This window comes from Sander lucioperca, chromosome 5 (genome assembly GCF_008315115.2).
Source record: "Sander lucioperca isolate FBNREF2018 chromosome 5, SLUC_FBN_1.2, whole genome shotgun sequence".
NCBI classification, from domain to species: domain Eukaryota; kingdom Metazoa; phylum Chordata; class Actinopteri; order Perciformes; family Percidae; genus Sander; species Sander lucioperca.
In genome coordinates this window covers 17,506,156-17,520,556 of record NC_050177.1, presented here as the reverse complement: position 1 = coordinate 17,520,556, position 14,401 = coordinate 17,506,156, and the positions used below count along the sequence as shown (strand labels likewise).

At 38.8% G+C, this 14,401-nt stretch overlaps 1 protein-coding gene across 3 annotated transcripts in view; it reads left to right on the top strand.

The window, feature by feature from the left end:
- The window catches only part of rab3gap1 (RAB3 GTPase activating protein subunit 1), a 119,614-nt gene extending 105,477 nt beyond the window's left edge, over positions 1 to 14,137 (top strand). For all 3 annotated transcript variants that reach the window (XM_031323994.2, XM_031323993.2, XM_031323992.2), the window contains one exon: positions 13,564 to 14,137. In XM_031323994.2, the coding sequence (XP_031179854.1) occupies positions 13,564 to 13,797 (234 nt within the window). In that variant the 3' untranslated portion in view covers positions 13,798 to 14,137. The remainder of the gene's footprint in view (positions 1 to 13,563) is intronic.
- The last annotated feature ends 264 nt before the right edge of the window (positions 14,138 to 14,401 follow it).

Here is a 14,401-nt window from a genome sequence, read left to right as displayed (position 1 = left end):
TTCACTGCCTTTAAGATTGTTGCAGTCCAAAATGCCTGATTTTGCGGGAGCTTTTGTAAAAAAATTTGATAAAAGTTGCAATGTCTTTTGTATTTTTGTTACAGTGAAGTTGCAAGAGACAGTAAAAATTGCAAAAAAAAAGTTGAGATTTTTTTTGGTATAGTTCTTTAAAAAAAAAAAATGAAACTTGTTTCGGGGAGAATAAAATTACTCTGGGCTGAGTTTTCCTAGTAACCTTACCAAAAAGGCTCAGGATGCTGCAAATGTTGGTGTAATATGGAAATGGCTGGTGAATTTAAGACAAAAAATAATAATTTATTGAATTAAAGCGTAACTCTCGCCAAAATGCAACCTAGGGTCTTTTTGTAAATGTACCTATATATATATATATATATATATATATATATATATATATATATATATATGCATTTAAACTTTTCAACTAGTTTAAAAGCATATTTAGGATGGAATCGCCACTTTTAAGATTTACCGAATTTTCTTTTTTCGGTCAAATGGCCTTTTGAATGGGAGTGCTAGGGGCACTTTTATGCTAGCCTCAAAATAGCTATTTTACACTAAGAACGCTCGACACAACTTGAAACTTTGCTCAAAGTATCACCAGGGGCTCTGCACCTTAACGAAAGTGTTGACAACATTGTTTGTGTACCCAGAGTTTACTAAAAAAGGTTTTGAACAACTCACCGTAGGTCCGCAGCCATTTTATCAGTCAAAAACAATCGATTTCCGAATGCAACATAACAGGGAGGAGAGTAAAGATGGAAAGCTCCTAAAGCTTAGTTCCATAAAATGCACGGATTATTTCTTGTTTTGTCGTTATTGAAAAACAATATTGACCTCGTAGTTGAAAAAGGAGCCTCATATGGAGTTCGTTCATTCACATTCGGATATCACCTCGCTTTGACTGCCGAGGTGGTAGCGGCCGGAAACAACAAGACCTACGGTGAGTTGTTCAAAACCTTTCTTTTTAGTAAACTCTGGGTACAAAAACAATGTTCTCAATGCTTTCGTTAAGGTGTAGAGCCCCTGGTGATACTTAGAGCAAAGTTTCATGTTGTGTCGAGCCTTCTTAGTGTTTTAAAAATAGCTATTTTGAGGCTAGCATAAAAGTGCCCCTAGCACTCCCATTCAAAAGGCCATTTGACCGAAAATACGGTAAATCTTAAAATTGGCGATTCCGTCCTAAATATGATTTTAAATGAAAGTTTGACTCGGGTACATTCACAAAAAGACCCTAGGTTGCATTTTGGCGAGAGTTACGCTTTAATCGTAACAGTAGAGTGTGAGTGGATTTCCAACTACAGTCAATTATGAACATTAGGTATAGACAGTAGGCATAAGGATTGCCTGCATCTTTAATAACAATGGCAGTTCATCTTAAAGTGAGTAGACAGGGCATGTTTAAACAAACCAAGTATTTATCTTATTTCCACAGATAAATTATTCCAATCTGCTGGAGCCTTAAACTTAAAAGCTCTTTTGCCAATTGTTTTTTTTAACTCGCAGGACAGAGAAGTAGTAGAAGTAGTAGTAGAAGAGTAGAGTGCCAAACTTCATAGTTTGAGGTACAAGATACTGTTTTAAATAAGGAGGATAATTGAAATAAATACATTTAAATATAAGTTGAAGCCAGTGAGTGTGTTTTCTACTACTTAGAGATGGCCAATTAAGTGCACTATACATCATACAGTGATGAGTGAGATAAGGACATCCAAGGACAAATCTGCAAAGTATATTATATACTGTGTTAAGTGGAACAAGGTCTGAGTTAAATGCATTTTGATATACAACATCACAATAGTCAAGAATTGGAAGTATAAGTTGAGAGGCAAGTTTTATACAAACGTGTGTAAAGCAATTCCGAGCTCGATATAAATTGTTGATTCCAAAGTTAACTTTAAGTAACACTTGCTCGATGTGTAATTTTTTTTTACCAATATTCTTTTTATTGTTTTCACAACATAACAGAGAGATACAAAGAAATGCAATTACATGTCTTAAACAAACATGTCTACTCCCCCCCACCCCAACCCTCTCAAGTGGTTCCAAATCTTGGTTGGGAATCAGGTCAATGAATTAGTCCATTCTGGTGCATTATATAGAAAAAAGAATAAAACAAATATCTTTCTGTAATCTTAGGTACTGTAAAGTGCCACTGTTTACATGTCTCCAGGCTCTTCCATCACATGTGACAAATCTGTTCTCAATACATAGCAAATTAAGGGGTTCCAGATCTGGTGAAAATTATGTTGTTGATGATTTATTGTATATGTAATTTTCTCCAAGGGGAGAGTTGTAGATAGTTCAGACAACCACCTGCTTACACTTGGACTTCTGGTGTTTTTCCATGAGAGGGCTACTACTCTCTTTGCCATTAACACACTTAAGTCTACAAATGTTCGTTGATATTTCTTAATCTTCAAATTATCTGGGTATAGACCCAATATAAACAACTGTGGGCTAAGGGTATTTGAATCTGTAAAATATTTTGAATACATAGTTTTATTTCTTGCCAGAATTTTTGTATTTCTGTACATTGCCAAATACAATGAAAACATGTGCCTTTTTCCTTCTCACACTTAATACAAACATCAGGTATAGCACTGTTATATCTGTTAAGTTTTTCTGGAGTGATATATGTTCGCATCAACCAGTTGTATTGTAGTAATTTCAGGCGAGTGTTAGTAGTTCTCGATTGTGCTTTAGAGCATGCCTCCTACCACTTTTCCTCTTTCCATGCCTCCAGCTGTCCTGCGGATGTTTCTGTACAGTGCCTGACAAAAGTCTTGTCGCTTATCTAAGTTGTAGGAACAACAAATAATAACTTGACTTGTAGTTGATCAATTGGAATCAGAAATGGCTTATATGAAAGGCAAAGGCTTCTGGATTATGCTTATTATACCAAAATAAAGTTTTGTATCATTCATTGAGTTTTATCATTGAATTAGGACAGAAAGGTCAGATATGGCTTGGACAAAAGTCTTGTTGTGTCTTTATATGATTCAACCAATCACAGATTAGAGTTTCACCTGTGACAAATACTGTAATTAACACATTCCTGGGTGTGTATAAAAAGAACTCCAGCACACCAGACCTTCATGTGAAGTGCAACCTGACCTCTCACAACATGCCAAAGATTCAACCACAGACCAAAGTGCTGATCATCAAGAGCCTGAAGACCAAGTCTGCTGCTGAGGTGGCAGACATCTTCAATGTATCCAAACGTCAAGTGGAAAGGATAAGAAAAAGATTTGAAGAAACTGGTGAAGTTCACGACGAGTCCAGGTCAGGCAGACCCGGTAAGACAACTGTTCGAGAGGACCGTTTGTTGCTTCGACAGTCCAGGGCCAGCCCTTTTTCTGGGCTGGCCACCAGAAACCCCTGTATCTATAACAGTTTGTCGAATTCTCTCACGCAGTGGTCTCCATGGCCGAATTAGTGCTCACAAACCAGCATTAAACAGAAGACAACTAAAAAAGTGTGTTGCATTTGCAAAGGCCCACAGCTTGGTGAAAGGATGGACAGTGGAAAAGTGGCAGAAGGTTGATTTTTCTGATGAATCATCCATTGAACTGCATCCCAATTGCTGCAAATACTGCAGAAGACCTGTTGGAACCCGCATGGACCCAAGATTCACCCAGAAAACAGTCAAGTTTGGTGGAGGAAAAATCATGGTTTGGGGTTACATGCAGTATGGGGGTGTGCGAGAGATCTGCAGAGTGGATGGCAACATCAACAGCCTGAAGTATCAACAAATTATTGCTGCCCATTACATTCCAAACCACAAGAGAGGGCAAATTCTTCAGCAGGATGGCGCTCCTTGTCATACTTCAGCCTCCACATCAAAGTTCCTGAAAGCGAAGAAGGTCAAGGTGCTCCAGGATTGGCCAGCCCAGTCACCAGACATGAACATTATTGAGCATGTCTGGGTTAAGATAAAGGAGGAGGCTTGGAAGATGAAACCAACGAATCTTGATGAACTCTGGGAGTCCTGCAAGACTGCTTTCTTTGCTATTCCAGATGACTTCATCAATATGTTATTTGAGTCATTGCCGAGACGTATGGATGTAGTCCTTCAAGCTCATTTTCTTTTTCCCAAGGCACCATGACTTTAAGTATGCTCTGATGTTATTGTAGCATGTTTGTGTATTCACAATAAAGTATAATTTCTACCGTACATTACGGTATTTTTGTATGCGACAAGACTTTTGTCCAAGCCAAATCTGACCTTTCTGTCCTAATTCAATGATAAAACTCAATGAATGATACAAAACTTTATTTTGGTATAATAAGCTTAATCCAGAAGCCTTTGCCTTTCATATAAGCCATTTCTGATTCCAATTGATCAACTACAAGTCAAGTTATTATTTGTTGTTCCTACAACTTAGATAAGCGACAAGACTTTTGTCAGGCACTGTACTTCCATCTACTAGGCATCTGTAGATTTTGGATATTAAACCTCCCTAAACAATTCACGTTCATTAATTGTTCTATGGTAGACATTTCGGGGATGCATAATGTTTGATTTCGGTGTGTTCTAATGAAATTTCTCAACTGTAGGTATTTAAAAAAAATGATTACGGTGTATGTTAAATTTATCAACCATTTCTCCAAATGTCATCAGCACTTTTTAAGTGTTGTAAAGGTCTCCTATTTTTCCCAACCCCTTAGTAGCCCAAGATTTAAATCCCCCGTCTGTTTTACCTGGAGGGAAGGAGTCATTTCCCCATATCAGGCTGAAGACAGAGAGAGAGGGCATTTCTCTCAGATATTTTTTAACTTGATGCCAAACTATAATCATATTTTTCACAATAGGGTTTTTTGTATTCTTTTTAAGGATTTTTGTTCTTGCGGAGTACAGGTATACTGGGAGGGGCAAACTTAGCTGGAGTTCCTCCATTTCCTTCCAGGGAGGAGCATCTCTTTCTGTGAAATAAAACAAGTGTGTTCTTAATTGAGCTGCCCAATAGCACCAGAGAGGGTTGGGACATTTGAGTCCCCCTCTGTCATAAGGTAAGTACAATAGTGACAGCTGTGTCCGGGGACGTCTGTTATTCCACAAAAATCTAACAAACAATCTTTTAAGTTGAGTGAACAGGTTACTTGGAGGAGGAAGTGGAAGATTTTGAAACAGATACAGTAGTTTGGGCAGTATATTCATCTTGAGGACGTTTATTTTCCCTATTAGTGACATTGGTATGGGTGTCCACCTTTCCGGTAGCTTTGAAATTTCTTGCAGTAATGGTTCATAATTACTGGCTACAATATATTTAAGTTGTGGGACAATTTGAATGCCTAGATACGTAAAGCAATCCACCATTTTAAACTGTGTGGCTATTTTAGGAGGACTTTTACTTTCCAATTGATTTAAGAACATTATTGACATTATTGATTGTTTAATTTATATCCTGAGATTTTTCCAAATACATCATGAAGTTCTAATAATTCAGGAATGTTTTTTTCCATCTTTTTAAGAAATATTATTACGTCATCCGCAAATAGAGCCAGACGATGGTCTTGTTGTCCAATTGATATGCCTGTTATATTTTGGTGTGTTCTTACTGCTATTGCCAGTGGTTCTATAGCCATAATGAACAGCAGGGGGGATAGGGGATCCCCTTGTCTACATCCTCTTCGTATCTTAATAGTTTTGGATATATTACGGTTAGTCATGATTTCAGCATATGGTTCTGTGTAGTAGTAGAAGTAGTTTTATCCATTTATTAAATTTATCTCCAAAGCCAAAACGTGTGAGGATTTCAAATAAATAAAGCCATTCCACTCTGTCGAAAGCTTATTCAGCGTCTAGTGACAGTAATGCTGTATCTGCTGCTCCTCTTTCCTCAAATAATATATTTAGAATTCTCCTAACATTATGGAAGCCTTGCCTACCTTGTACAAAGCCATTTTGATCTTTGTCAATAATATTCGAAATTATTTTCTCCTGTCTTCTGGCTATTATTTTACTCAAAATTTTTAAATCAACATTTAGAAGACTAATTGGCCTAAAGTTTTCACATTTGTTGTTCGGTTTGCCTGGTTTTTGTTGTTGGCTCCCCTTAAAGATGTTGGAAGGATTCCATTGAGAAAAGATTCCTTAAACATTTCTAATAATGCTGGCATCAGGCTATGCTTGAACGTTTTATAAACCTCAGTGTGTATCCCATCTGGCCCAGGGGTTTTCCCTCCTTTGATACTGTCAATAGCCATAGACAGTTCAACTAAAGTTATATCTTTCTCTCTTCTTTGTCTTCTTGTATTGTTATATGTTAATTATTTGTCCCCTAATAAAGGCCTTAAACACTTCCCATCTGATACTCCCTGAATTTTCTATCGTATTTGTTTCAAAATAGTATTTAATCTGTTCATCTAAGAAAGTAGCAAAGCCAGTATCTGCCAACCATTTTGTTTTAAATCTCCATTTGGGACTATCACTAGACAAATTGGGATCAAAATAGACTAAGGAGTTTGGGGCATGGTCTGACAGGAGTATGGCGTCATAGAAAACCTCCTTTATTTTACATTTTAGTAGTGTTGAAACCAGAAAGAAATCTATGCAAGAATACGACTGGTGTGTACCGGAAAAACATGAATATTGTTTCCCAGTGGGATTATCTTCCCTCCAGACATCAATTAGACTCATTTCTTTCATGAAATAATGGATTACACGCCTGCTTCTCGGATGTGACTGGTCCACTCCCGAACTTTTGTCCTTCCGTGGATCTAAGGTGCAATTAAAATCAACTGCCATAATACCAGCACCAGATAAAGAAGCAATAGTAAGAAATAGGTTTTGGAAAAATTTGGGTTCGTCTGCGTTTGGAGCATATACATTTATCAGAATTAATTGTTCCCTGAGAATCCTCCCCTGAATAATCAAGTATCGCCCTACCTTATCTTTGATAACGTTATGAATTTGTAGTGGAATAGAGTCATGGATCAAAGTCATGACACCCCTTGCTTGAGAGGTAAAGGGAGCTGACAGAATTATACCCTTCCACCACCTCTTCACTTTAAGCTCATCCTCATGTGTTAGATGGGTTTCTTGAAGGAATACTGTATTAGATTGCAATGTTTTAATCCTGTTCATAACTTGCTTGACCTTTTTTGTTTTTTGTAGCCCTCTGCAGTTCCAGGATGTTATTCTAACCTTAAGATCAACAGACATATGGACCAACTGTTTTGAATCTTCCCAACACTTTCAGTAATTTCAGACCAAACAAAGAACAAAAAGGGCAAAAAACTAAATTATTCCCCTCGGCCATCATTAATCCGCCTAAATATTACCCAGTCGGGTGTTCCCCACCTTCATATATTGGACCTCCAGAAAGCAAAGAGCTGGTCCACAGAGCGTGAGGATCAGTATAGCTGTGCTGATGTAAAAATCAAAACAAAAACAAAATAAGCGTAACTACTCTGCTACTACGATTAAGATTTTTTTTTTAAAAGCAACCCAGCAACGAAAAACATTTCCACATTTGCTTAATTAAACAGAGCACATTAAACCAGAGAATTGTTCCTTATCATAGACCGGGGATGGAGAGCGATCAAAAACTACAACAAAGACTTCACTGTACTCTCCACTCCCGTCCACACTGTATCAAAATATCAGAACAATGTTCCATCAATGGTTTTAGATTACGTTTCCGACGGTGTTATCTGTTCATCAATACCTCCGTCCGGATGTTTATCCGACTGGATCTTCTTAACGAACCGTTGGGCTTCGTCGGCGCTGTTGAAGATGTGTGAGCACTCCTTGTAGGTAACAATAAGCCGGGCAGGAGGGATCGTACCGTACCGGAGCCCCAGTGAACGGAGTTGTCGCCTCACCTCCTCAAACTCTTTTAGCTTCTTATGCGTCTCCGCCATCATGTCTTGGTAGAACCTCACCGGTTGATTCTTGTAGAGGACCTGCCTTTTCGCCCGCACCGCTCTCATCACCGCTTCTTTGTCTTTGTAATTCAGAAACTTCATTATGAGGGTTCTGGGTGCGGAGCCAGTCTTATGATGTCTTCTTGGTCCAAGCCTGTGTGCTCTTTCCACCGTAATTTTCCCCCGGAGCGGCGCTAGCTCCAGCACCTCCGGTATCCAGCTCTCCAGGAATCCACAGGTGTCTTCACCTTCCGCGCCCTCAGGTAGATTAATCAGCCGTACATTGGAGCGACGTGAACGAGTTTCCAGATCCAGCACTTTCTCTTCCAAGTCTTTATTTTTCCCCTCTAGATTTTTCACCTTCTCTTGGAGCGCAGTCACATCGTCTTCTGTTATTGAGATTCTCATCTCCGCCTGTGTGAGTCTTTCCGAGCAGTCTGTAATGTCTCTCTTTACATTTTCAATTGCGGACATGATGTCATCGAATTTGGACGAGACCTCAGTCTTCATGGTGTTAATAGCTGCCAGTATTGTTGTCAAAGAGGTACCGGACTCTTCCCTGGCAGTAGTAGTGTCTCCCTCCGGCTGTTTCTCGGGGCTAGCAGCGGGGCTAGTGCTAACGCATTCATCGGTATTTTCTTGAGCCTTGATGTTGCAGTTGGGCTGAATGATGCATAGAATGAGGCTTCCCCTCATTGCACTCAACTGACTTACATGACAAACTACATAATCTTCTTACCGAAAATATGAGTACTGACAGTGTGCTCCAAATGCACCTTTTTATTTGAATTAATTTAGCCAACTATTTACCTTGATTTTCTTGTCAAATCAGACCTTAACAGTCTGCAGGGAGAGCAGCTGACTTCTTTTTTATTATTATTTTTTGGGTGTATGTATAAATGTATACTATACAAAAAATGTTTATGGTTAAATCGCTTACAGAACACACATCTGTATACTCGCAGGTTGTTCCGTCTGGATCTCGACGAGGATCGCCGATAGTCTCTCTCCTACGTCTGTGTTTATTTTTGCCAGTTTCTGGTTAATGTCCTCCTTGAATTATGTCAGCTCATTTTTCATTTGGGTAGCGATGTCCTCTTTAAACGTTTTCAAGTCCATTTTCAGTTTGTTTTGCATGATTGGATTTGTTTGCTAATGCTATCTAAGCTAGCTTGCGATGTAGCCATAGCTTCTGTTAGCTCGTCTTTTCTCTTTTCAGCGCGATTTATTTCTTTACCTTGTCTATCCGGGATTTTTTTGTTCTTTGCTTTAGTTAACCTTCCACTCATTGTCAACAGTCCTGTGTCTCTCTGTGTTTAATTTTTGAGTTTCGGCGGAGTTTATTGTATTGGCTTAAGGGAGCACAGTTTTTAAGCCGCCATGCTTTTCTACCGTCAGCGGAAGTCTCTACAGCGGAGGTTTTAAAGCATCCTCCATTTGTTTTTTAATATGCTCCTGAAAACCGGCGTGGCAATCAGAGAGGTCTTTTCTCAGTTCGGTGTGAAAAGCTGCCATGCCCGCTGACATAACTTCACCCACAACTTCAGGGATCGAATCCAAAGTATCGCTTTCTCTGGGGCTGCCATCTTGTCCTGTTAAAATTTCGCTAGCCATAACTTCTTTCTCAATTTGTCGATCAGCATTATTCCGTAACCCATATCCGCCTTTCTTACCTTTATCCCCATTCATTTTTATGTCTATGTGTATCCATTTGGATGAGCAAAACACATGAATTAGTGGGATTTAAAGGTACCCCACTAAATGGTACCGGAGCTCTGTTTCTAAGCTTTCTAAGTTGTCGAGCGCCACCGGAAGTCCCCGTCTGGACTTTTTTGGAAAAAATGTAGATATTTTATTATATATTAGTTATAATGTCTATTTTTTCACAGTTTGACTCCCAAGACATGAGAACTCTTTTAGACAGCAGATTGGCTTAGCTTTTATTGCTGTGTGTGTGATATCAATACATATCTGTGAGATTCAATTTCCGTTTTATTTATTTATTTGTCTTTATGGTCCCACAACCTTTTTTACATTCAAGTGACCTCACTGCAGCACAAATATTCTATACGGGAGAACCTCACTTCCCATAACAAACCCCGTCAGACTAACGTTACATCACATACACACGTTGCCCACATGGCCACCTTTCTTAAACGGGAAGGGTCGGCTGGTAACAATCATATAAAAGCAGACAGTGAAAGTTTACTTTTCTATCAAGCAGCAAAAAAGTTGTAGCGTTAACATCGCACGTCCTGCGATGTTAACATTGACTATCGCACATGCGCACATCACGATGTAGATGATGAAAAAAATATCGTGCAGTCCTAACTGAAGACACGCTGAAACAGTTTGTGAGGTGTTGATTCAACTTTGTTCATTTTGAACAATGTAGTTTGTGGTGCGATTGAATTGTATTGCATTTAATGACACGGGTTTGTAATATTTAGTTTATTTGCATAAAGCGAGTATACTAAATATTGAACACATTACAAGTCAACACAGACACTGTATTTTATTTTGACTCAATCAGGGACGTCGTTAGGCCTATTTTAGGGGGGCTGAAGCTACCCCAAAATGTTCTTAAGCCCCCTAAATAATAATAAGAAAAATAATGACATTTAATATTTTTTTATATATACTGTATTTTTTGTATCACTCACTACGTTGAATCACTCTTCCTTTACCATTCATCTGTTTGTGTTGTCGTGCACTGCAGTCTGTTTTATTCATATGTTTACAAACTGTCAGCTAGTGGAAAAAGCAGAGCATGCACTTAACGGTATAGGAATGAGTGAGGTGGAGAGTGACTAAAAAGAGAGAGCGCCAGGCGGCATTAAAACAAAGCAGTAAATCAGAGAAATAAAACATTGTTTTGGCCACATTGTGTTTTATCACTCAAAATGCAACTGTAGCAAGCATCTTACTAGCACTAATCTTATCCACACAAACAGCAAATGATATATCCAGCAACAAAAAAGCCGGAAAGTCGAAAGTTAGACAGAAGTACAAAGAGTCGATAGCTATGAAGATTGGTTTAAACTGGCAGCTTTCAGAACGGTGTGTTGCAAGTAGTGTGCAGGTTTCATCTCATCTCGTCGCAAATCGTTGGTCTGAACTTGCTACTGCACACACAACACACAGAGTGAAATTGTAAGTGTAATTGTTAATTACTTTTACTTGCTTAACTTTAGCTATGTTTACTTGAGGTAAAGATAAAGGAATATTTTAGTTGGCTATGGAAAACAATGAGTGAAATACAAGAAATAACTAACCTAGTTAGCTATCCACAGTTCTCTATTCTTTGCCATTAATGTGCCTGCTATCTCTATCTCTTAAAAACATCAGTCCCCATAAAATGTTGTCACTGAAAACTAAATGTCATAGTGTCCCTGTTAATGCTGTAGTACCAGTATATCCTTCAATTCATTGAGAAGATGGATACTTGAAGATATTTATGGAGAGAGAGAGAAGCAGGAGTTTGGCAGGGCAGCTGATTCTGAGGGATCAGAAGATTGAGGTCAGTAACGTTAGTGGTCAACAGCAATGGTTTTCAAAGTGGGGTCCGGGAGGGGGTTCCAGTGGGTCCCCAGCAAAAAGTGAAATAACTTGGTTTCACTTTAATTCCATCTATAATTAACACAATGACAGAATGTATGATGATTTTGGTCTTGGCTTTCATATAATTTCTGTAATAAAACATCTAAAAGCCAAAATCCTATCAGATGGGAACCTTAGGACAAAATCTAATCAAGTGGGGTGGGGGTCCGTGGTCTAGTGATGTCAAAAACTTTGAGAGTCACTGGTCTACAGGGCTAAAAAGTGTGGGGTGTTTTGTTTTCTTAACAGGCTTTTGTTGGCAGGTCTAGGCACTAAGGCATAGCCTAAACTAAAGTATTTCATATTTATTATATATGCTATATTCTGACCAACTTAACTTTCTGCATTCATTTGCTGTAATACATTTAAAAAGTATGTAGATGTTGCCTAAAGTAGGCTAGGCTATACATGAGCATACATACATACATATAGTAATCATCAAAACTTTTATACCTCCAGCCATCAGGTTATTATATTCAGACAGTAGCTACTTTAAATAGGATCCACATCAACAGCTTACATGATAAAGTATGCAACAATGGCTATTTATTATTTTATTCTTTCTGTGAGTGTTATATTTGTCATTGTACACTGACCTCTGTTTGTCTGTTTTACTGATATGTGCTGGACATGACATTTTGAATGTTGACATGACACTGATTCAACCAATCTACCATGCAGTAACAGTAATTAGTGTAATTAAATAGTAGAGTTGAGCCGGATACTCGGCTGAAACGAGTATCCGGTACGGATAAAGCACTTTTGCCGAGTACGAGTATTATACGAGTAATACGAGTCAATATCTGTGCTCGGGTTGAATAAAAATCTTCATTGGGTAGTTGACTCTGTCTGCGTTCTGTGATAGGCTAGTCGTCACAGCGCCCCTCCCCTACACACATACAGATGTATTGTGTTGCTGTGTCCCGCTCACTCACACAGAACAGCTCTCTCTCTCTCTCTCTGTCTCTCCCTCAGTCACTCAGGTTCGCGGGTCTTTTCCGTTAACGTTTAGGGTTTTTCCAGCTTCAGGTTTGTTTTTTACTTCGGTTTGTAGTACTTTCTTATTAACCAGTAGAGTTCTGGTAAACGTGGGGTTTGTTCAGACGTGGAGCTTGGTAGAATGCGACTCGCGTTGCGTCTCTGCCTGTCGGAGATTTTTTTTCTTTTTTAAACCGTCAGCTGGCTCTAAACAGATCTGAAAAACAGCGTCGGACTATTTGATCCGTAGAACACAGTCCCCCCGCCCCCCTCTCTCTCTTTCTCTCTCTCTCTCTGTCTCTCTGTTACTCACTCACTTGCATGCTTAAAATAACATACCGTTTAAAGCCCCGCCCATTTCAAGACAACCTGGCCCACGTCCGGGTTAAATCCCACCCACTTCCGGGTTAGGCCCCGCCCAGTCCGAGTACAGATACAGATAATTCATATGGTTAACAGATACAGATACAGATAATGCTGTACTCGCTCATCCCTATTAAATAGTCTTATTTTGACAACTTATCTAATAGAGGAATTGGATATGGTATTACTTTACCACACATTTACACGAGCAGATAGATATCATTTAAGTCATAGCCTTTATGTATCTAAAAGCTAACATTAGAGTAACGTTTGATAGTAAGATTTTGCAAGGGAAAGTTTTGCATAGCCTGGGGGCTAAGCCCCACTGTCTTTCAATCCTAGTGACGTCCCTGGACTCAATAAATACACTGTCCTGCTTTAGTAAATACTAGAGCTCTAAATGTTTAGGAAAAAGTCAAAATTAGGTCTAAATAAAAAAACATTGCACTAAGTTCACCTTTTCGGTCACATTTTCTAAAACTGCAGTAACCAGCAATGGTCTTGGGGCTGAGTGCCACAAATAGGTGAGGGTAGTCAGCAATTATTGTTGAATAAGAAACCTTTAAATTTGTTATTTGTGAAAATGTACATTTGAACTAACTTACATATTTTTTTTAACCTGTAACTAGTGTGTCAGGCTACAGTTTTCAAACTACATACATCTTTAGTATCTTCTCTGCCTACCTTTTCAAAATACTGGTTAGTAACATTTCACCTTTTCTTCACCCTCAGGCTGCCCATCTGGCACCACTGGACGAAGACTTCGGGCTTGACAGGAAGCCGACTGGAGGAAGCAATAAAATATCTGACTTCCCTTCTCCGGCAGGGCGTGAAATTCTGTTGCGTACATGTGTCCCTCGGCCAGCACCGTACTCCAAAGCTCTACCACAGCGGCTATTCTGTGTGTTGATGAATGAGGAGTTCAGGCTGGCAGGGGCCTTCTCTTCAGACACTTCCTTCTTCTAAGTCCAAACGCCTTACATTTTTCATCTGAAAACCATGTTCCATTGTCCAATGATGATTTACACTATATAGCCAGAACTGGAATAGCAATGAATGACATGTTTTGGAAGTGTTGTTGTTTTTGGAAAGTTCTGAGATGGTAGACGTATATAAAATGGTATACAATATATACATATTTGTCTTGTCTCTTGTGCGACAAGATAAAAAAAAAAAAAAAAATCCCCTGGGACTTAGTTAGACTACATTACGGTGCTGCATGGAAGGAGCATCACAGAATAGATGTTGTCATTGATCTGTATTAATGTTTATGTTCTTTGCAGTATAAAATTGTGATTTCATTGAGGACCTCAGTGCAGCAGCAGGAATTACTGTTAAGTAGAATTTAGGAGCTGTAATTATATCACCATTTTATACTTCTTCTTCTTGTAATTCAACTGATGTTTTTTTTAATGTTAATGTTAAAAACATGTTAATGTTTGTCCTAAAAGTCCTCTAAAAAGAAAACACTGTTCTGATTGTCTAAATCAGTAACTCTGGCTTGGTCATGTGCATCATCAGGCATTTTGTACCACTGGTCACACTCAGCATCAGTGATGGGGTGTGATAA